The following is a 23,814-nucleotide window of genomic DNA, read 5'->3' as shown; positions in this document are numbered from 1 at the left end:
CATCTGTTTGATATAAAGCAAAGTGTCCGATTTCATGTTCGACTGAAAATTTTGATATCGCCTTGATTGGCCCGCACGACCCAGCATTTTCTAGTAGATTTAAAGGGAATGTTCCAATTGCTTAGCTAAATGTCCATTAATGGTCGTTGCTGGGTAGTGTATGGTCATTTATTCTATTTATTGAATATATAGCTGTTAACCAGCTTAAACTAAACGCAGAAAATATATTTTTTCTTGAATTCTTTTGAAAGTTCTTCTTTATAACTTGGAAACGTGACATAGTTTGCAAGTTAAAACTGCGCCTTTACTGATAATTACTGACATCTCATAACGTGTTTAATGATCACTGTAACTAATACACAGCTCAATCATGTTTCCATAATACATTAAACTCATTCAGCAGTCAGATAAATAAAGCAAACAATAGAACGGCTCAAAGATAATATAATTGATTCAAAATTACTTTTTACCTAATGGATATTTCCCTTTAATGACACTAGACCCCCAGCCTGATTATTTTAAGTGACAATCTAATACAACATGTTATAATAACAATCGACTTCAATGCACGTGTTTATATCCCTGCGAGCTGCTGGTCCATTGTGATGTTCTGTAACACATCGAGAGCAGAAAGCTCGATCGCTGACTCAAAGGATATAGGACCAGACCATTTAGCCACTGTTACAGAATTCAAGTTCACGTCTCCGTTCGTCGGTTTCCAACAACGTCAATTTTCAAGGTTTCTTTCTGTTGTATATGAGTTTTTTATCGTTGTTTGCTTTGAAAATTTTAGCAGAACTCGTAACAATATCAAATCGCTTAAAATGTAACTCGTTGCGCTTGTGTGCCTAATACTGTTGTTAAACATGTTATTAACTTATGTTTGTATGTACTGCATGATGCAGAAAGCAAATGTGGGTTACGTGCATGAAAACCTTTTTGGATTGGTGTAAATTATACGGAGTTTGTTTGATCACTACACATAGGCCTACGTAATTACAGCAGTACTGGTCATGAAACATTCGTCCTTTCACATAGGTCTAACCCTAACCAGGATCTTTGGCCTATTCCACATCTAATGATCGAGGCTCGTAGAAGTGTAGGCAGGTATTTACCTGAAATTTATGCACGTTGCACTCAACCCTTTTATGCAGACCTGCAAAATCTTTGTATTTGTATATTTGTTTTGCAAGGCGATGTAGAACGGACTTAGCACGACTTAACCGTATGGTTGTCTGTATCTTTGCTTTAGATAACGTTGTGGGCTTGGTCGGAAGTGCATAATGGGCGTTTCTGTTCTTGTAAACAATCTAAGGTGTGGCAATGAAAGAATTTAATTGTGTTTTGGTTAATCCTTCAAAATACTATCGTTGTATTTATTTAGGGTTATATGAAAGTTCGTGAGTATTTTCCAAGTCTGCCTAAACACTAAACACCCTGCAGAATAACAAATACGTTGTGTAGTCAATATTTTGGCGTTTGCGTTTTCCTAAACATAAATATTTATTTTCTAAAAACGCTTATGCATGACACTGAGCGTAGCTTTATTGCAAAATGTTACGTTACCGCAAATATGCTTTATATTTGTTTATAACGTATCCTGGGGGCGTAGGCTATATTTGTGGTACTGTTGGAGGCACCGTATCTGTATACGAGGTGAAAAGACATGTTTCTTGGCCAAGTTACAGCAGAAACAACAGACGACGCATATCGAAATCATATAACTAGCCGTATTGAAACAACATTCAAATTGACCCTGTAATAACTATGTAAAACAACATTATTACACCAACGATTGGACACTAACGAATAAACCTGCAACTGTTTTGCAAAGTAGTGTCATATGCTCACTCTACGCGTTACGTAGCGCATCCAAGCGTTGACGAATATTGAAGCATCATTAGGTATGTTTAGGTTTAACTGAACTGTTTAGGCTCCGCTAAAGTCCATTTTTATTTGCGTTTAGGTATTTGCAACCTTAAGCATTGTTATTGTTTAGAAAGGCGTTGGCGTACGCTGAAGGTGAAAGCCTGCAAGATTCCGACTTAGTTTGTTGTGTTTAATTTGTTGACGCCATAACATTGTTGGGCGCAGGTAACTATAAACATTGTTTTTTGTTTTGGCAATTCTGCCGCTCAAAGCAATTCTTGAAAGTGGTAAACAAACAAGTTAGGCAACCATCCCGCTGTTACAAGAAAGTTCTTTGTAAATCACATTTGCTCTTCTGCGATCTTGTCTCTGCTGCAACATAAAATCGTTATACAACCCTTATGGTTATATAAAGGTTTATGGGATTTCTATGGTCTTTGGTATTTGCTTAGTTGGCTCATATATTTTACCAGTAGGCTGATGATGACTATAAGGTTGAAATTCATGTCGCAATAGTTTATAAAACGCGGTTTTTTTTACTAGAATACATATTATTATTAACGTTTAACGTTCGTGCATTGTCGCAACAAAAGAATCCCGAACACGAGATATTATTCCGTCAATATGCATTTACCACAAACCTCAATTTGTTTCGGTTCGCTTGTGTGGATTTAAAATAATCAGCATTATGATAGCACAATGCCTCATCGATTTTCCTTAATTTTTACTTTGATTAGCTTCTATATCAGGAAGCACACGCGCATCATTGTGTTCCGATTGATATATTTCGCTCTGTTTGAGTGGGCCGCAACAAGACAATGGAAATAATCATTAAGTGTATTGAACAATATTGAAAGCGGAGAATTGTGAAGGTGCAACTTATTGTGAACTTTGTACGAAAGTCTATCAAACTGCATCAATGTATCGAATGAGTCAGAATTAAAATAAACGCGATAGATTTAAATAGATCTGTGATATACTGCAGACGTGAGATAGCTACATAGTGACCAGGAATGTCCAGTTATCGGCAAACGACCTGTATACGTCAGTTTCTGTTTTCTTAATATTATTATAATTATAATTGTAATATACTTTTGTCATACGTTAAGCATCCTGCAAGACCGTTTTTAGCAATATTTTAACATAAGCCAGCAATGCATGTTCGACACGTGGCAATATTTAAACAGGTTTTAAAAAAGAGAAACCTCTCACCGCTATATGTCACTAAAGTCGCGCAGCAAAAGCACTGGCACTGTGTTTGTCGATCGTTTATCTAAAGTTAATTGACAAGCACATGGAAACACAGTCGTTGACGTTTTTACTATTATTACATAACTATGAGTCATAATATTACCATAAGATTAACATACTGTGCTAGAAGAGTGGAAAAACAAAACTTTACATCGCAATTATTCACGACCAAATCAACTTGTAAAAATGAACGCAAATTTTAACTCTGCTACATGTGTTTCTGAAATAGAATTCTATCCGCCTGAAAAAAGGTTAAAACGTTGATTAAATAACAATCAATGCAAGTTATGAAGATGTTCTTTAAGTATATAGACCATGTATTGCAAAATCCACAAGTGTATGAGAACCGAATTAGCAAAACTTAAAGCATTTTTTAAAATTTGTAATTCTCCCACGGAAAATCATTAACCGGTTTGTTATCAACATTTGTTATTGTTATTCGGTTGTAAACTTTAACGTTGCCATATACGGTTATTACACCTATTACACAAAGGTTTTACATCATCCTGTTTTGGCCATTTAGGAGGCCATTTTATTATTTGCAACGTGGCGATTATGTGAGTTTTATGGTGAAGGCGACCGTAAAGCTGCCAGTATGACTTGGTCAAACTTGCCCGTCCACATTGACCGGCGAGTTTTGTTTAATTCTTTGTTATTTTAAAATCCGCCCGATTTTAATATCTAAAAAGTCCTTTACGACTCAAAGTTTTCCCCGAAGGCAATAATTAAAGGCGTGTGTTATCACTGGCCATTGTTACATCATGATACGTAATATACATGCTGGAGGGCGGGTGAAAAGGCGTTTAATCGTCGCAGCGGCAATACAACCAAGTCAACACAAAGTCATTTTGAAACAAAAAAATTTGGCTGTTTTAATATTACGATTAAGCGTGGTGTTTTCAACAAAAAATCAACAACAACAAGCAAAGCAAAATTTTTACAAAATCCCTTAAATGTGTTGTGAAGTATCTAATTTTTAGGTAATCTTGGTCTAATATCGCACCCCTAATGCCCCCAAGACAAGTCAGTCTGGTCAGCGTAGTCACCCATAGCGCAAAGGTCATGGGTACTTTACAAAAGAACCACAGTTTAACAAGACCGCATTTTGGACATTTTCCGTTAATTAATTTCTTTAATTTTTCTAGTGATTGCGGCGAATGATTTCCACAACGCAGTATAAAATATTCATTTTATGACAAATATTTTGTGATTGCTGGCACCTTTTCTGCGGCCACTCTAGCTTAATAATTCATACACGGGGTGATCTTCGTCGAAAAGCAACAATTTCAATTGTTGAAATACCATACGGCAGTCGAAGGTCTGACGACGACTAATTCTTGAAAGCTTGCATCTCGGTATATACGTTGCTCTAATCACCTATACTGTATCTTAACGTGCGTTCGCCATCTCGTCTAAACTAATGTCAAACTATTTATGAGCGTGTAGTACTGTGGTGCTAATATACTAAACTGTGCATTTTGCCGTTCGGTTTTTTTCAATTTGCGTTCTAACGACTGTGCATTAGGCTGTAGATTTGAGGTTAGGCTGTTTGTGGTATAATTATTATGCCCAGTATTACGTTTGCGCGACGTAATAGACGCATTGTTGTGTGGTCGATATTTTTAAATTCGAAATTGGAACGTGAGAACGTGGGAAAATCTGAAGAATTTAATTTCAAAAATTCGACAAGTTAGTTTGAAATCTCAAGTCGTCCCTTTGCGTAATGACCTCACAATGGTCGTTATTACAGAATAAAGACAATAAACACCTACTGTGCTAGCCACTGTTTGTGATGCTTTTATATAACTGAGGTGGCCTTGTTTCGGTGCATTTTCAACTTAAGACTATGAAGTAAAAAGTAAATCCCATTTTAGAACAAACATTTCAAAATATTGCCTTTTCTAAGTATGGCTTACAAATTAATCCAATTTTCTATTTGGAATTTTTAGTGTTTTTTGCGATAAACGTAGTATTAATTGAGATTGCGGGCTATAGGGCATATCTGCACGCATTGTTTCCATAACAAATTAACATTATTGCTCTAAATTCAGCAGTTAATGTTCTAAGACCAATTGTATGGCATCAGTACCTTAGCCTAGCTGGGTGAAAAAGAGTAAGGATTGTTTTAATAACTTTTACTTGCCTTATGCCCCTTCGAATGAAAAAGCGAAAAACGCAATCGAACCCCCGCGCGTGTAAAAAAAGTAAGGCAACGCGTGTGCGGACACGGCGCTCGCGTGTGTGCGATATTTTAAATCTAGATGTGCACAATGGGCCATGTTTCATTTGTAATCGAGCAAGGCCGACCAACTATTTCAGTTTCTCAGACGGCCAATTAAAAGCGCCGGCATTCAGACAGCAAGCCAGCCAGTTTGTTTGGGGTAATTTAGAAGCTATATCCGATTTTAAGACGACAATTTTTGTTTTCCATTGTTGTCTAGTTTCAAGAAGTATTATAAATTTTATCGAGTAATTGTTAAAGTAGGCAATGTGGTTGTTACTTGATTGAAAAGTTCCTCTTATCTTGGATTAGCGATTTTGAAGTTTTTATAAAGTTTTTCGCTCTATTATTAGAATCTTTAATTTGTGGTTGTTTGCCCAGAATTTTGCTATATTTTGATTTTTACATCACAATAACTTCCTTGAAAACGTTACCCGTAATTTAGCAGCCTTGCAAGCCACTAGGATTGTACGAAGGATCGACGAAATTTGAACGCAGTTGAATTGAATTTAAAGATTTATAACCTCAATTTGGGCATAAATTTCACAGTCCAAAAGTTTGCTTATTTCTTAGAAACACGCAATTTTGTCTGTTTCTTCATCGTTTCATTTGCTAACCCAGCGTATGAAGAGAGACAGTTATAAGTGAAAAGTACGATCGATTGCGATCTTAAACAAAATGGATTCTCGCTAAGTATATTTTCCACTTCCTGACATTTGTTAAGGAATTGCAGTTCACGAAATATTTTTTTTGTTATTTTAATAACACGACGATGTAACTGTTGAATTCAAGTATGAGATATGTCACAATGTGTAATTATTACGTCCATCGTGACGCAGTTTCTGAATTTAATACAACGTTAAAACTGGGAAAAGTTCTTTTCTCTACTCTGTATTAAAAATTTAATTAAAAATGTGGTTTTGATATCTCGATCGTGTGAACTTAAAACCAATTTCTGATTAATCTCAGTCATACAAAGCCGAATTTTTGTTGGCTAAATCCACTTTACTTTTACCCACGTTTAAGAAAGGTGGCTTCGTGGAAGTGCAAACTGCAAACGTATTTTTACTGTCAATTAGAGTTAAATGAACTGATAAAAAGAAAAATTTGGATTATCTGAACTTGGCAAAGAATTGCAAATTTGCGAGGATATTGTCCGTGTAAACCAATTTTGCGAAGTTTTTACAGGAATTTTACAAAATTCAGTTATAAAACCTGCTGCTTTTATTTTATCTAAGTCTTAAGCATCAATCTAGCTGCAGATTGCTGCTTTGTTCCATCTTCCGGTCCCATTTGACTTCCTGAGAATCGTTTATTTGGTCATAAAAGTAAAGAACAAAGAAATTCAAGATGATGCTTGGAAATCTTGCCCAGGTTCGTGACGTCACAATCAATGTTCATAAAAAACAAAATTTCTAATTACTTTAAAAAATTTCTGCAACACACACGAAATGTATTGATCAGATTGTTGCAAATTCGTCGAAACACAAAACCTACCTTCTCGCTGGGGATGTGGTACCACGTGTCTTTAATCCAAAATCGTATGAAATTGGTTTTGTTATAGCGGCGTTGGACAATGCATTTCGCTGCGACCGGTACCGGGCAGATGGTAATTAGCAGGTGGATGTTGCTGGCGTTGCAAAAAATCGCATTGTACTACGTCATATTTCATAAGCGGGATTAATACTTTTCTGACTGTTATGGGCGTTGAGTTTAGAACCATCACGCAGCAGCGTAATCTCTATATTAAAACACGACATTAGCACATTTGTTTGTACAAGCGATTAAATACGTGGCCCGTGCGGTGCAATTGGTTGCAAGTATTTCATTTCACCCGCACACAGTTATATCCAAACTATTCTGGTTTGACCTTGTTGGTTTAATATTCCTTTCACGTTTGGTTATCTTTTTATGACGTCACACTGTGCAATTTGCAGTTGCTTCGATTATTATTATCATGATGGTGAAAATTGATTGGGCCAATATAATCTTTCCACTTAGAGTCAGAACGCAATCGTTTATGTTGTCACACATGTGTTTATGACGTCATAGCAAGTGCAGTCTGGAGTGCGTCAAAATACATTAAATATAGTCGCGATGGTGACTGCGCTATCATTACGCTAAAGCAACAAATTAAGTAAAGCCATTTACAGTAGATTGAATAAGTTTTATTATCTGTGTCAATTCGTTTCGACAATTATCAATTTATGTGTCCCGCTGCTTATCAACCTGAAAATGACGCCAGACCACCATCCTTAATGTAACTAGTACACTATCCAGACTTCAATAAGTATATCACGGGAGACTTATTACGGTCGTAAGTAGGCTGTTTGCATTCATACATTACTCGCTATACTGTCAGAACGAGCAAAATATACGACGATTATTTAATGTTTTACATCACAACAAGAGCAATAAAGTATCGTTTACTGTTGCTTATTCTAATACGTATATGTAAAGATTGAATAAATAGAATTTCTGTTAAGTTTCACCTTATATTAATCGCATGGATGTACTGTCGTAGAACAACGGAAAGGGGTTGTTAATTTTTACGTCACACTGTACACCAAAATGAATTCTCGGTGTGTAGGCCAAAAATTCTTTCTTAACGCGAGATGAGTTTTTCGCTCAGATTTTGTGTTAGATATCGGTTTATTAGGTCGGGGCTAATTATTGGAACGTTGCGTTGGACTGATAGCAGTGAATTCTTGGCGAGAATTTTTGATATCAGATACTGATAGTGTTGCCCGAAGCCGTACCGTTGAATATCTCAAGATCTATGCTACATGGACGAATATTTTTGGCATTAACACATACCAGTCTATAAATATAACTTTTATATAAAGTTTTCAATAAAAGCTGGACATAATCCTTGAACAGGTGCCACGACTTTTTAAGTTTTTTGTCAAACTTTTCTTTGAGTTGTACAATGTTTGGGTCAAAAGTATTGTCTTCTGTTAAAGAAGACGCCTTTGTTTTTGTTTATCTGAACAATCGCGATTAAATTGCACCAACCATCGAACCCTGTGCTGGCCGGCGCATTTTCGTTCATCATTTCAGAGAAAAGTGAATTCGTCTTTTATTGCTTTTTCTGGTAACTGAAAAAATGTTTACATCGTAATCATACTTATTATGACATCATAATGAAAAGGAGTCGTGTTATCTAGTGAAATTATAAGATAACGGTCAGGTTTTTCTAGTCTGCAGCGGAGGGCCCCCTGTTTTATTTTTTTTAAGACAACATTGGTACACCTGGACACGTCGCGAAGCATCTTGATTTCCTCGCTCCACGTCACTATCTATTGTCACGTCACTTAATCAGTTTATTCCGTCACAATGAACCGGCAACTGATTGGTGAAAACCTGTCGTGTCTTAATTTGATCGAAGTTAAGATTTCAATGAACGAGCCGGGATATTTTCCCACCCCCAAAGTTCTCGGTGCGGAAGCGTAACCGCATTTACTAAACAGCAGATATCTCCATCAACCATCCGCACGCAAGCCTTTAATATCAAACAGGCTGCAATCTCGACGGGAAATCAGAAATGTGGCCAGGACATTTTTCCGATGAACTTTCGCGATTTTTTCCGCTGTAGATATGGACTGTTATATATACTGCTCGTGGTTGTTTGGCCGCCTTATGGTGTGCCTAGACGAGTCGTTATGCATATTAAAGAGCGTTTTTAATGGCATTTACACCGCAACACCCATCGACATAACTAATTGCTGTTGCCCCTTTGTTACAGGCAAAGGCTGAGATCTTATCTGGTCTTGGTGCTGGCCTCACGTCCACCGTGGCCTCGGCCGCTGATGTAAGCGCCACGACTATGAAACTAGAAGCCGTCATGGAAAACTTCCAACGACATCACCAACAACGAATTTTAGACCAGCAGAAGAGCGATGACGTCATTCATGCTGACGTAAGATGCAACGGCGATGACTTTTCCGACAACCCGGTGCGCAGGAGGTCATTTTCGAGCTCCCCAAAAGCGGCCAACGACTCGGCTGATGACGATGGAAACGACGTAGCGTCGCCGGGAATAATGCGAGAAGACGATGACGTCATATCGCAGGAGCGTCGTTCTCCGGATCCGGAAAAGTCTTCAGCACTGATTGCGCAACAGGTCGCTTTTGCAGCAGCTCTTGCGCAAAGAGCTTCTCCGGACGGAAATCTCTCTTCTCTGAGTTCCCTGATGCCTCAAGCGATGATGCAGCAGTTCGGACAATTTCAAAGCAACTTTGACCCTTCGCAATTGCCGCAGGTATTTGTTTATGTATTGACAACATCGATTAGTTCAGCCCACATAACAGTATTATATAATATCTTGATTAAGTCATAATTCTGGCGATAAACTTTCTTTGAAATAAATTCCGACAATCCGTTTAAAGATTGTTTGTTAAATTAAATCATTCGTCTGTTAATTTGTCTAGGGCTTTCGTGAACTTGCTTTGCTCCAGCAACAACAAATCGCGCAGCGGATGGCGGTCGAAGCTCAAAAAAGAATGCACCTCCAGGAACAACAGAATATTCAGCAATCTGTGAGCACCTGCAAAAATATCATGAAACATAATGTATTCACTTCCGAGTTCGCTGCTGTCTTCTTTTAAAATTCGTTTATTTATTTCCATTGCGCGACTTCCTCCTAGAATTTTGAAGTAAAGGCTCTTTTCCCGTTTCAGCATCATCACTCTTCCCATTCAATTTCCGCGACTTCATCCAACGCATCCTCCAACGGTTCCTCTTCGAGTGTGACGTCACAAACGAACAACACGAGCAGCAACCAGCAGGAATGGACCTACGAAGAGCAATTCAAGCAGGTTATATCTTACAAACAAAAATTTTACTATTTTGATATAAAATCGAGACGAAAATATACACCAATTACACGGTTTTAGTGATTAATAGATGAATTAGAATTCCCTGTCAATCGTAGGGAAAAGTTTATTTAGCTAGCTAATATCATGTTTACAAATCGGTTGATGCGCAACCAAGATGAACCCTTGATCTTATGATGTCTATGAATTAATCCTTCAATTTTGAGAAACCTAAAACAATTCAAAGCATAAATTATAGGATCCCATGTGTCTTCTTTTGTGAGTGGTCGCAATTACATGTTAAACAAAGGTGTTATTTTTGTGTTAATCCTTTATCTTTAACTGTTTTTAAGATTAAGGGGCAAAAAAACAAAAGCCAGCGCCCAATATTCACCGAAATCCTTGACTTTTTCGTGACTCAGAATAAATCACTTTCCCTTAAAACATTGATAACGTGAAAACGCGTTAATTAAAGGTAATGAATCATGACATTCTTGCGTTCCCGGGTCCGATTTCTCTCAAAAGCGATGTGTATATAAAAGCATTGCGATTTAAGAGCTTTTTAAGGCCTATTTCCCTCGGAATTTTTGCCTTGAATTAATTGTATTTAGGCTCAACTCCTGTTGCGGTTTTTATCTTCGAAAGGTTACGGAAGCAGTGAGCCGTGACGGCGCCTTATTGGCTTGTGTTTTCAGCTTCGTACCCCTTTGTTTTAAGCGTCGGTATAGGCAGAGAAATATGCCAACGAAGCATAACGCAGATAAGGTCTCGCAACACCGGGATTAACGCAAATTCCACTATTTCAAAACCTGGACGATTTCCAAAGATGAAAAGCCCCTGCAACTGGGGCCGATTAATAAAGACAGAGTTTTGCGGGGCGTGTAATTACAGCTTCAATAAAGGCAGAAATTCTGTCTATATCTTTCGAGCCATCTTTACAGCACATGCGCACTTGGATCGCGATTTTTTTAATGCAATAACAACAACGTTAGTTAGACAACAAGCGGACCACAAAAATCCCGAAAAGACACTCTTTGACCAAAAGCTTTTTATCACAAAATATGGCTCGCGGAATTAAACTTATACGATTTAACTATATTATTAGGAACATTTCATTTAACTACTAGGCTACAGATTATGGTTATAATTAGAGTAGAAATCCAATCGATTAATATCTGGCCAAAACGCTTCGCTGAGTATATTGCATGGCGATACGTGCTGTGTTCATAATTGCCAGTTTTTTATCGACCGTATCGTTTTAATGAAACTAAGGATTTTTGTAAACTACTTAAAATCAAATGCGTGAGAACAACTTTGCAAGCCGACGGTATATTAATAATACTTTTTCATCGATTTTCGATATGTTTTTGCTTATTCGAAGCTTCTCCATCGTATTAAATCGTATCCCCTGTGCATAAATTAAAATAATCTATGTTTAGGGTTCTATGATTTTTATTATTGTATAGAGGTTGTTGGGCCAATTAAACATGATCAATTCCCATATCACTTTTTTATTAGCTATCTTTTTTTGCTTCGCCTACGTAAATCATATTTTATCTGGTTAGGAAATGACAAAATCGATGGTTGCGATTGTGCCAGTCAAAATATAGAACGCGCCGGCAATAAAATTCAACCCTCTTGGGGCCAAAACGCATAAAATCGCATCAGTTTTAAGCCTGAGAATATCATTTTATTATCTTTTATCCGCGCTCTTTCCAAAACGATTCGTATGCAATTGTGATGCTATAAATATCCCATTGTTGACAAATCGGTTATCTGAGTTCAAACCCAAAAACTTCTGTTGGTTTGAAACCTAATACTGGATGTGTGAGATTAATTCCAAGAACTGCGATAAATACACTCTAAGACCTTCAATCAATGTAAGCGAAGTGGATTTAAAAACGTTTTGATTACAGCACACTGCCTTATAATTTAGTTCGGGAGCATTGCTGACGTTGCAATTTTTTTTTGTATACTTGATCAACTGTTACAGTGAATTAAATTAACCTTCGTTCGTAATGATCGAACAGTGGATGTGTGGCAGAGTAGCCCTGGTACTAACGCACAGTATTTGTTATAGAAGATAGACCAACCATTACCAACTGATTTTAAGGATACCTATTTAATCACGTCTTCTTAAACGATACACTTTATCGCGAGGTAAACCAAAGCATACTAGCTGTTGTTTTGGCATTAGGCAAGAGATGATGACGCGTTCTGCCAACAAGATTTCACAGCGAATTACTTGTCGAAGCCGGACAAGTTAAACATTGCTTACAAACGTATAGGTTAAAAAACAGTTCATTTGCGAAGGAACTGAAAATGACGCTTCTATTTTATAAAGATTCTTTCCTTGTTTTCACAAGTTACCTTTGTCCTTTTTATAGATTGTCTCGTTTTTTCGCAGGTCACGTGTTAAATGGGCATTTCGCGCCCCCGAATTTTTTAACGTGGTAAAAACGGAATATTTTTGTTGTTTTTGCCATGGTGCAAAATAACTAACAAGCTTCAATAGCAAAGATAGGAGCCGAACTGGTTAACCTTGAAAGTTAAACACATAGAAATAGTCAGCAGCTGATGGTTGTACATAACAAACTATATTCGTAACAAATACTTCATTTAGCTTACGATTCCAATACTGTGTTTTATTTCGTTACTTTACGTTATACAGCGCATAGACGGCAGTGGTTACTAAGCACAGGGTATACTTTCCTTGTTTCATAAAAACGTTTGCTTTGAGACACTCTTAACTACAGAGTCGAATCACTTTCATTGCAAATAATTGTTGATTGTCGGATCGATCAAGTGCTTTATGGCGTCACAATGACCATTGTTACAACATAATCTAGCGGAATCACGATGATACAAGTATTGATTATTCGATATTTCAGCTGCGTTACTACGATTTATAACCAACTAATGGAAAATTTAGCTTGCTTTAAACACTGCATGAGCGCTAATATTAACCAATTGTGACCAAACATACATCGATTGTTACGCAATAGTAAAAATTCCAACTCATTGTAAATGTGTATCATACCCCGCGTGGAATCACATCGTAAAATGTCATTGGACGAATTGGATCAACAAAACTTGTTTTCGGTTTATAAACAACATAGGGCTTTTATCACGACGTAACAATGTACATTATTACGCAAGAATAAACTTTGCAAACTTAAAATCCCGGCTGTCATTGGCTAGTCACTTTCGGACGTCACAACGGTCCGACTTTGAAGTAATAATCAATTAAACAAAGCCGATAAATTTTGGCCATGCCGCGCCCAGTCAAATAGGGCAACTTGAAACATAAATTTTTAATTGGGTTTTAATCGTTCCTTTGTCAATCTGATGTTGGAACTGAATCATTTTGAAAAAGCGCAAGCATTATCATGCTCTCATATACGTCGGCGACCTCCACATAACTTATTTATATAATTTGCGCCCAATCGCACCATATTGGCAAAAAATTATTTTAAATAATTTATACTTAAAAAAAAGCAATGAAATATACTTTATTGTCATTCGTCTTCATCTGATTTTATCAGTTCAATTTCGAAATGTTATTTTAACTGTTTCTTCCAATTTAATTGTGCGCCGTTGCAAGCTACCCTCGTTGTTTTACAGTTATCATTTATTCATGTTTAAATATGAATATTTTCGATTTTCACTGAAGATAAAACAGGTGTATTTATCACTGAGACATTTTTACCTTCAGATTGAGCGAAGTATTTAAAAATAGTCTGCATTATTTATAAAGGAAAACATTACAATTATTATACTGTATTCTGAACCAAGCCTTTTGCGATACAGTCGCTGTTGTGACGTAACAAAGACACATTTTCCGAACCGGACTGCAATTGCACTAGTGTTGCGTCACAAAGGTATTGTTTGTGATGTAATACTGCACAAATTTACATTAGCGGCTTCCACAAGATGAATAACGGTTTTAATGTGGCAATCTGCAAAGTGGTCTTTGGGCAAAACGTGGTTTTAATTAGGACCCCATAACGGACACGCCTTGCAAATCGGACCCTTACCCCGACGCCGCTTTGTCTGATTTAGGAAGTGGGTAATATTTAAAAAAATGGAACTTGCCGTCGACTAATGGAAATTTTTTCACGCCGTAGTCAACTTCAATTAAATCAAGACTAACAAACAAATTATCAGCGCACAAATCTGTTTTCTAAATCTACCCATCACTTAACAAATAGGCATAAAACCGGTTTTGATAAGCTCAACACAACCAAAATATGCACGCAGACACGCAAGCGAGTATACATATAGTGCATTTTGCTTTCTGTTTGACATGCTCTACTGGTTAAAAGGGGTTAAAAGTGACTTTGATTGCCAGTGTTACCGGTTTTAAAGTTTTGTTTTTTCTTACAGGCGAAGGTATCGACCTAAATCTATAGCATAAGTACCCATGGAAGTTTAACAATACAATAACAAGATTGTTTTTTCCCTTTTTCTAAAGATAAAAAAGTGTTAGTGGAATTAATAACTAATTTAGTAAGCCTACTGGCAGTCGCAAATGTAACCAACGGTATTTTAACAACAATGGTTAACCACTTGAATGAACAGATGTTTTGTCGATTTATTCGTCGCTCCCAAAACTTGACAACTTTTTAATCGATATCCGATTTTACGGAACAATAGCCAACGGTCACTTTCTATTGGCTGAAAACTCTTGGAGTGCCCTTAAATCACTTTTATATGTGCGTGCTTACGGTACTGATTCAAATTAACTCAAATCAGCACTCGATAAAATGTCAAAAATGATAATAAAACTTTTGAAACGAAAGTAAATGGCGAACGGGCAAACACTTTCAATTTATCGGCCTCTGAGTGTCTTAAAGTGGCCGAAAAGTTTAAGAAAGAATGTTACAGAGCACGCAATTGCTGCCTGGACGGGAGTAAGTTTTTGATTATGCAACAATAAATGTTACTTGTAATTCGCGTATTAATTTTATTGCGGGATTGATTGATTGATATTGTTAAAAATTTTGAAGTCGTAATTATTGCTGCTTAATTTAGCTTTTCTGTCATGTTTCTCACGCAAAGTATAATTTGCGGAAGGTTTTTTAAAAGTCTGATTCTTTGGCAAAACGGCACTTATGCAATTGAGGAATTGTTTAAGTAATTTGAACCTGTATTTGCCGTTAATTTTTCTTTGGTTGTATAGATGGTTAACCAAAGTGACGTTTTGATATAAACAAACTTCAGGCGATTAACTGCGATAACTTTGTCGTTTTTAATAAACTTTTCAAAGCCAATAAAGGCGCCAATTTTTGGGAGAAAATATTGTGGAAAACATATGTGTAATTTTAAAACATTGACCAACAGATGGAGAGTTCTCAGCGAAAAATCGTGAATAGGTTTATTAATTCCGACCTACATCATATTTTTTTGTTTCTTTTATTATGAGGTTTATTGGATTAGGGCAACATAACAGCAGTTTTAATATTAACTTACATGCTAGTTTACTCGCCAATTTGGGCAGCAATGATCTAAAAGCACTCGTAACAAAAGCAAAGTGTCTTGCGACCTCAATTCGAAGTGTTTTTCAAGACGGGAATTTAATTAGTTTTACTCGGCGGTTTTTTTGAGAGCGAAGCGAAGATTTTTCAATCAAGAAACATTTAAAAATAGGGAAAAGTACAAAGGCCACGGCCGCTATATTTGATTGCTACTCCTATTGTGTTTAGGTTGTTTACAGAGTGACGTAATAAAACCTATGATGACTCGTTTCTCGCAACGTCAACATGCAACAAACATGAGTTTTCAACTCGGTTTTACAATAGGTTTATACTTGTTAAGTCGTTCCTCTTTTTAGTATGTTTTGTTGATGTTAAATTTCGTATACACTTGTTAAATTTTGATTGCATCCCGCTTGACCCTCACCAAGCGTCGATTATTCTTCATCGAGAAGACGTCCAGTTTTGAGTGGATTAAACCGGTTCATTTGCTGATTCGTTTTCCGTTGTTTTTTACAGTTATACGAGATTGACGAAGATGTGAAACGAAAGGAATTTCTCGACGATTTATTCAGCTTCATGCAAAAACGAGGTAATCTTGCGATTTATGCTTGGGCTGACTTGGGCTTTATTTCCGGTGAATAAACGGTGAATAGGTTCAGTGGAACGATTGTTTGGTGAACAGTGAGCACGCATTTCAATATATTAGCATACGATCGTTTTCGTATGATGAACGTTTGTAGGTCAAAACGATACGAACCAGCTCTTTTCATTTCAATGGCATATTTGATCAAAGCAATAAAAAATTTAATATTGAAATACGTCAATCAGTTTTCAATGCGCGCTGTCAGTACGTGTATAATTATACGACGTATACTTAGTTTAAATTTAAAATTGCTTTTTGCCATGAATTTTTCAAGCACAAGCTATGCGTTTTACATAGACATAAAGAAAGGTTTGTGTAGTCATTAAATTGCAGGCAGCGGTATTAAGAGATTTGCTACCATTTCATTCCAAACAGTTATTAAGACTTAAATGGCGGGTTGTTTACAAAAGTGCAGGCGGCCTCGGCACCAAGTCAATCTTTTGCAAAATAGGGAAAGCATTTTTAATAAAAACCATCGTTTGATGATAAAACCCAACGGCTCAGACTGGCAAATCACACGTAAAATCCGGTACATCTTTTCCTCCAAAAGATTAAGAGAACATTTTTTTGATATTAACCATCGTCCGGTTTCCTAGTGTTGCATGTTTTTTTCTTCCAATTTTCTAAGCTTTTATTTCTTACTGGCATTTGCTCACAAATTACTGCATACGCAATATTTTTTGAGAAGTGCTCGCCCCAAAGATTTTATTTTGATTAATTGACGACTCTGTTACCTTTAATGAGAACTGATCCGAAAATTGAGTGAATCATCCAAGACATTTCCTTGACAACAACAATTTTTTAAAAGTACGGTTTTAATATTACTCATAATACGGACAACATATCTAATAAAAGATAGCCTACTTGTATCTATATGAACTCTAAAACAAACTTTAAGTATCTTGGGAAATTGCTGTTGGTCAAATTTAGAAGTTAATTTGCATGCTGGCTGACAGTCGATCGTTTTTACTGCTTGCGTCATTTAAGGGCGGTTTAGGGCATTAATTATTAAAACCTCGAAAAAATATGCATTGTAACTAATTAAAAGTCAGCTTGAAAGCTTTACACATGTTTTATTGTTGTCGTGTAAACAAGTGTTTTTAAATAATTCATTCTTTGTGACACCAGAAAAAATGGTTTGCGATAAAACAATTGCCACCATGTTGCGTCATAATTGCTCACTCGACAATGATGCATTGTGCAGCCTAAGTAAATTCTTGGTTCGTTTTATAATATTAAAGGGTGTTTAGTTACGAATCTAATCAGGTTGGTGGTCGGTGGCGTGGAAAGTTTTCTGTTTGCTCCATCCACAAAATCGACCAAATCTATAAAAAAACAAGGGAATAGCGCACAAATTTATCACCTTGCAATTTCGGGCGCCTCGATGTCTGTGCGCCGTGTTTTTACTTGTCTTACCTGGGTCCCGTTTTTCCTTTAAAGTATAACCCCAGTTCTTAGTGGAAATAGTTGTCTGTATCTGCGAATTAACTAAGCGTATAGTAGACCTAAAGTTTATACCTAATTTGTCTTACGCGATGCCAACGGTTTTTAATTGTGGGCCTTTGCACTGCATAGACGGCTTAATCGAATTATGCTATTTTGCCACTGACCACATTGTGACGATATAATTGCGAAAAAATCTTCTAAACAAGGCGATTTTTTTCTTAAACAGTGAATCAACAATAGCTTTTAATGAAGGTAAACAATGTGGTATGATACTCATTTTACAAAACTAATTCTGGTTCCATTAGTCTAATGATGTCCGCTAGTTTCCTGGACAAGTTTTGAAAAAGAATTTTGAAATATTGTCTGAAAGTTTAATAAATAAAATAAACGTTAATCGTTTAGTTTAATCAAAGCGAATTGTTCTGAAAAAATCATCGTTGAGCTCATCATTAATAAACAATTTTTTCTCAGACAGTTTACCTTTAATAAGTTAAAGGAATTTCCCCGAAATTAATCATCATCGAGATGATTTATTTTATATCATTGAAGATTTCCTATCAGATAAAATTAAACTCAGCCAAGCATGACCGGCAGTACTTCTGTTGACGACACGCTTGGCTGGCGCTGTTTAATCAAGCGTGAAATCTCGCCCTGTTAGATTAAGTTGCAAGCGATTTGTCGAAAGCAGACATACATCAACGCCTGAATAATGCCTCATTATGATGTCACTTTTATGTCTTTATTGCGTAATGAAAACGCTCACCGCGACCAAAATCCTACAATTTATTTAGACAAAAAGAAAACAAAGTTGACTTAAGCCTTAAAAATTGTCTTTTGCGGCACGGATTATGAGATAGACGAGCTATGACATCATAATATTGAACATAGAAACAAAAAGAAAAACACAAAATTTGTTTCGCAAATAAAAAAGGTTAAATACAATGAACGATAAGGGGAAATTAATCACATGATCAGCGGTTGTCATTCGAGAGTCACCCGGGCAGAAATACATTATACTGATAATATACTCACAAGCAAAGGTGAGACATAAAACTGATTTAAACCAACTTTTTAAGCGAAGTTGAACCAGATATCTTTCAAAAAGCATAAATATGCCACCATAGTTGGGTACACCGTGACCTCGCCACAGGTCAACGCCAATGTCAAGAATCTTCATGAAATTCAAACTTTTTTCTCGATTTGTTGGTTTGGATAATATGGAGGCTGATTTTTGAGCTAACAATGGCGTTGTGTGAGGGTGGGCGCAATATCTGAAGACATTAAAAGTCAAATGCTTCTCTCCCCTTCGGGTGTATGTCTAAGTGCAAGCCCCAAAGCTGTACCCGAGACACGGAAGTAGCGTGATAAATTGTTAAATAAAAACGCTCCGAGTTTTTCTGAGATAAAAATAATGTTTTCGTCATGTGGGGCGCTTGAGTCATTTGCTAGTCCGTCTACGGTTCATTTGTAACACCATGACCTCACAGTAGTAGCTCGGAAAAATCGCAAATTTCAAACAAACGTCTTCGATTTCCTGCGTTTTATCGCTTGGTGTAACACTAGTCATGCGCTTCTAGCCTAATTTAAGTGGAAATAAACTACAGAAAGTGCTTTAAAAACGTCTCAGGGCAAATAGCTATATCACCCACAAAATAATCGCATCATTAGCTTGAGTTGAGTTTTTGCAAAAACTGTCAAATTCCAACGGAGTAAGAGATATAAGCAACAAGCAACTTAATTAGATCTTGTCTCGTGAAAAATGCAGTTCGATGAACGTGTCTGCGTGCTAGGCTCGAAACTGTGACACTACATGACCATTTTAAGTAGAACTGCCATGTATATTGCCCATATAACTATAGCGAGCTGTCTTTCACTTGCCTTTTATTGATTGCGTGAATTTCGCTGGACGTGATTGGTTTTCACGATTTTATTGCCCGTCATTTATGGTTAGTTTCGCAAGTTTATTAGGTTAATTACCACCACATTATTCATCGGTAACGAACAGCGTCAAAATTAATCGAACCTTTGTTAATAGCGACATCTAGTTAACATGAAATAAATCAGCACATATGTCCAATATCTACAACTTAACTGGGAATGAGTTAAAAAATTACCTTTTGTATACCAAATCATGCCTGCGACCCGTAAATTAACCCATATTTTGTTGCTTTTTTTACCCAGGAACTCCTGTAAACAGAATCCCGATTATGGCAAAACAGGTTCTGGACCTTTACCAGCTTTACAAGCTGGTTGTGGAGAAGGGTGGTCTCGTCGAGGTGATAAACAAGAAGATTTGGAGAGAGATTACCAAGGGGCTTAATCTACCTTCTTCAATTACAAGCGCCGCCTTCACATTGAGAACCCAGTAAGCCGATAAACCCTTTATTTTAATAAGAACCTCCCCGCAACTAAAATTACAGCCCCAGCACTGTACAAAACTGAGGATTAACGAGAACAGAAATATAGCCCGCCTCTAAAATGCGAGACGAGCATGGAGATAGTGCTGTAATTACATCAATGTTTAAAAACGCTTCGAATATTTTACGGTATTTGCAATCTCTTTTTTGGTTTGTTATTATTAAACGAGACCGTTTAATGCACGCCAGCTTATGTTACTAGTTAGTTTCAGGGCAGCATTTTTTCGGCGTAAGTTAAAGCGATCTAAAGGTTAAGACGAATTGAGCAAAATATGGGTAATTAAATCTATTAGTTTTCGTGACAAAAAAGTATTTCCTTTCTTTATACATTTTCCAGACTGGTTTCAGTTTTTTTTTTATAGAAAGCTCAATTTTCGTAGATTGTTGTTCCATTAGCAACTAATTAATCTTTAAACAATGGTGGACAATTTATTTTCTGATTAATCAGAAACACTTGACGCCAAGGTACCGGTACCGGTTTTTACTTGGTACTTGTATGAGTATCTCATAATTACGTTTTCACAGATATATGAAATATCTTTACCCATTCGAATGTGAACGAGAGAAGCTGTCATGTCCAACCGAGTTACAAGCGGCAATTGAGGGTAACAGAAGAGAAGGGAGAAGACCCAGTTACAGGCAAGAGTTAATATACAAGGGTAAAACCTGATAATCTATAAACTTATCAACCTAATCATAACCAGGAGTATACTTTTCCCTCCATATATATAACGCTTGTACTCTATATAGCGCGTGTGACGTAGGGGTTTTGGAATGCGTTTTTCAAGAAATTTTTATTCTTTTGCAGTTCCCACATGTTTTCTTACTCACCCAGCGCGAATGGGAGCCTTCTAGCCCCGCAAAAATTTCCCTTCCACCCCCATAACGGCCTCGGGCAGCTCACATCGCTCAGCGTTGGCAAATACGGTAAAATACAGAACGAACAGAAGTCGTCCTTGAGGCACTTCAAGATCTTTTCCTCTGTCCAATCATGAGAAAAGCGAAACAAAACTTTAAGCGTTTTTTCTTTGTGATGTTTATGCAAAACAGGTCAGAGCGACGACCGTTGCCTGCCAACTTCACCCACCCAACAGCTGCTGCAACAGCACCACATCCTGCAATCAGCGAACGCGCAACACGTGGCAGCGATGGCCGCCATTGAAAGCATCCAAACCCAGGCCAAAGTGCGAGTGAGTTGTGTATGTTTTTCCGTTACATTTTACGCTTATCTATTGTGAAATTAATGATGTCTTTATTTTTCCTATTGTGACGTAATTGTGCCATGGTTTTGCAATAAAGGCTGCGCAGGCGGCTCAACAGGCTGCACATCACGCAGCACAACAAGCCGCTCAACACCAGATGGCGCTAAAGAAGGAAGTGGAGTCAGATTATTCAGAAAATGAGCAACCGGCCGAAAAGAAATTGATCTTGGATGATTCAAGCAGGTAGATTTGAGAGTTAATTTAAGTTACATCACAAATGCTTTACGTTTGTTATTATCGCTTTTATTGCTGACTATTGAATAGCTTTTATTGCTGACACATTAAGCACGCACCTTGTTGCTTTCCATCAGTCTGTATCTCATCAGATTAACGACTTTACTTGCTTCTCCGTCCATGATACATTCAGCCTCTTTTATGTCGTTCAGCCTCATTACGTTGTACTTACGTGGCCACTGACTTGCCATTTTTAACCATTCTCTACTGTTTCGTCATAAAAGTCTTATTATTGCTTCATCAGGCAAATGACGAACGAAGAGACTAGACGGTCGTCACCATTCTCTCGATCATCGATGAAATTTTTTATGAACGACCGAGGTTAATTTTGATGAATTCATTAATCGTGAATAACTAACGATAATCAAAATTTTATCTTAATAGAAAAAGGTGAAATTTATTCTGGTTTGCGTCTGCATTCATTTTATTTTATTGCTCGATAGGCAATAAGACCGACGTGGGCAGCGTGTCAAACAGCGATTCGATAGAAATCTCAATGGAGGTCAACGGAGTAACATACCAGGTAAATAGTCTAAGAGTTCACTAAAAAATAATTAAAACAATAATTAATTTTGTCGATAATAATTAATCAAACAGAGAATGTTCTAGATAACTGGTAAAAATGGGCGTGTACTCATGAGTTATCTTAATTTGAACTACAAAACGAAATATTCATTTAGTTTTTTTTCCTTTTTAGGGCATTCTTTTTGCTCGAAGTTCGAACAAAAGCAGCACTTCCCCGAACAGCAGCAGTCCTAAACCACACCACGCTTCATGAAGTTTCTGCCTGCCTGCAACACTGCCCTTTTCTTACGTCATAAAGGTGTCAACAAGTAACCATATTGTTAAGTTGGCCCATACGCACTGCCTTGTTCCAGAGTGACGTCACAATGTAAGATTTTTTTGACTCTGCGCGGGAACTCGGAGGTGTTATCACGTGGTTTGCACTAGTTTCACTTACGCACTTTCACTGCTAGATTCTCTTTGGACATTTTGAGACGTCAGTGTTAGTGACGTCATAATAGCCATTTTTCGCTCTGTATTCTACTTTACGCTTTAACTTATCCATGTCGGCGAAATTATGAATTTTCTTGCTTATGCGTGTCTTCAAATTCTGCAAGCAGTGTTACCAAATCATAATTTTCGAAAATACATTGAGAATGGCGGTACAGTGGATCTATATGTATAACTTATTCTATTCTTGAAACTGTCTCGATTTCACTTCCTTTATGAGAGCCCCAAACTTTCATTATAGATGGTTTTCATCATTCTGTACTGCTACCTCGTACCTTTCCATGGGATATATTGACAAAAAAACGCTGAAATTTTATTTAAAATTTAGGCTATGCCTATGTTTAAAGCCTTTGCATGCTTACAAAGGCGGGTAGGCTACACTAACAATACACTTTCTCAATGGATGAGTAGAAAGGTTCAAAACTGGGATCCGCTAATGTAAATACTACGAATGCATTATATTATGTTGTGCATAAAGATAGCAAGAGTATAGATCTCATTTATTATTTTTGTTATTTTGTTGATTGTACTTTGTGATTGGTGACGGCAATTTTAGTTTTGGCCGGGCTCTAGTGTGAACTATTGTAAAATGTGTAATAACTATGTATTTTTGTTTATTTTTTTATTTATATAGTATTGCTTGTACCATTGGCCTAAGTGAATTTACGCAATGAAGGGAGAACAAAAAATGAGAACAAGTACAAATGTTCGTCTATAGGCAACAAAATTTTAACATGAAAGTGTTAATAACCTGTTTGACGTTAAATTTCCTTGCCCAGTTTTTGCCAAAATGTTTCGCATTTTTACTAATCTTGTTTCGTGTATAAATTTTTCCATTGTTTGTCATTAATGAAAGCATTGTATCTTAGTAATAAAATAGTGGCTGCCTCAGATCTTTCTTCTTTAGTCGAATTGTTTTAATTTGAGTAAAAATGTTAAAAATGCCACGCATCTTAAAAATGCTTGGTCATTGCGTAAACAAAAGCAATACTTTCCTGTTAAAATTTAATAGAATAATTCCCCCCGTTTTTTAAAGTTAAAGTCGAGATTTAATTGAATTTAAAATTAATATACCCGAATAAACAGTCGAAATGTTTTCTCAAACTCTCAAAACCCAACCAAAATTTAAAAATATTTTGCAGTTAGAGCAACACTTAAATAGGGAG

The 23,814-nt window shown here is 36.8% G+C and overlaps 1 protein-coding gene across 3 annotated transcripts; it reads left to right on the top strand.

Moving 5' to 3' along the window:
* Positions 1 to 619: 619 nt before the first annotated feature.
* Positions 620 to 23,541, top strand: LOC143463053 (protein dead ringer homolog). Of its 3 annotated transcripts, none has more exons than XM_076961413.1 (13): positions 620 to 739; positions 9,087 to 9,602; positions 9,772 to 9,879; positions 10,021 to 10,158; positions 16,149 to 16,221; positions 19,903 to 20,086; positions 20,664 to 20,777; positions 20,947 to 21,065; positions 21,189 to 21,328; positions 21,438 to 21,583; positions 21,879 to 21,955; positions 22,078 to 22,157; positions 22,332 to 23,541. In XM_076961413.1, the coding sequence occupies exons 2-13, from the start codon at positions 9,168 to 9,170 to the stop codon at positions 22,410 to 22,412; spliced, it is 1,695 nt and encodes a 564-aa protein (XP_076817528.1). In that variant the 5' UTR covers positions 620 to 739; positions 9,087 to 9,167; the 3' UTR covers positions 22,413 to 23,541. The 3 variants fall into 3 exon arrangements, with proteins under 3 accessions (XP_076817528.1, XP_076817527.1, XP_076817526.1); XM_076961412.1 differs by lacking the exon at positions 620 to 739 and adding an exon at positions 6,505 to 6,715 and having other exon boundaries at positions 21,189 to 21,322; XM_076961411.1 differs by lacking the exon at positions 620 to 739 and adding an exon at positions 6,506 to 6,715.
* The last annotated feature ends 273 nt before the right edge of the window (positions 23,542 to 23,814 follow it).

This window comes from Clavelina lepadiformis, chromosome 6 (genome assembly GCF_947623445.1).
Source record: "Clavelina lepadiformis chromosome 6, kaClaLepa1.1, whole genome shotgun sequence".
Taxonomy (NCBI): domain Eukaryota; kingdom Metazoa; phylum Chordata; class Ascidiacea; order Aplousobranchia; family Clavelinidae; genus Clavelina; species Clavelina lepadiformis.
The sequence above is the reverse complement of the archived record's forward strand: the minus strand, read 5'-3'. Positions and strand labels throughout refer to the sequence as shown.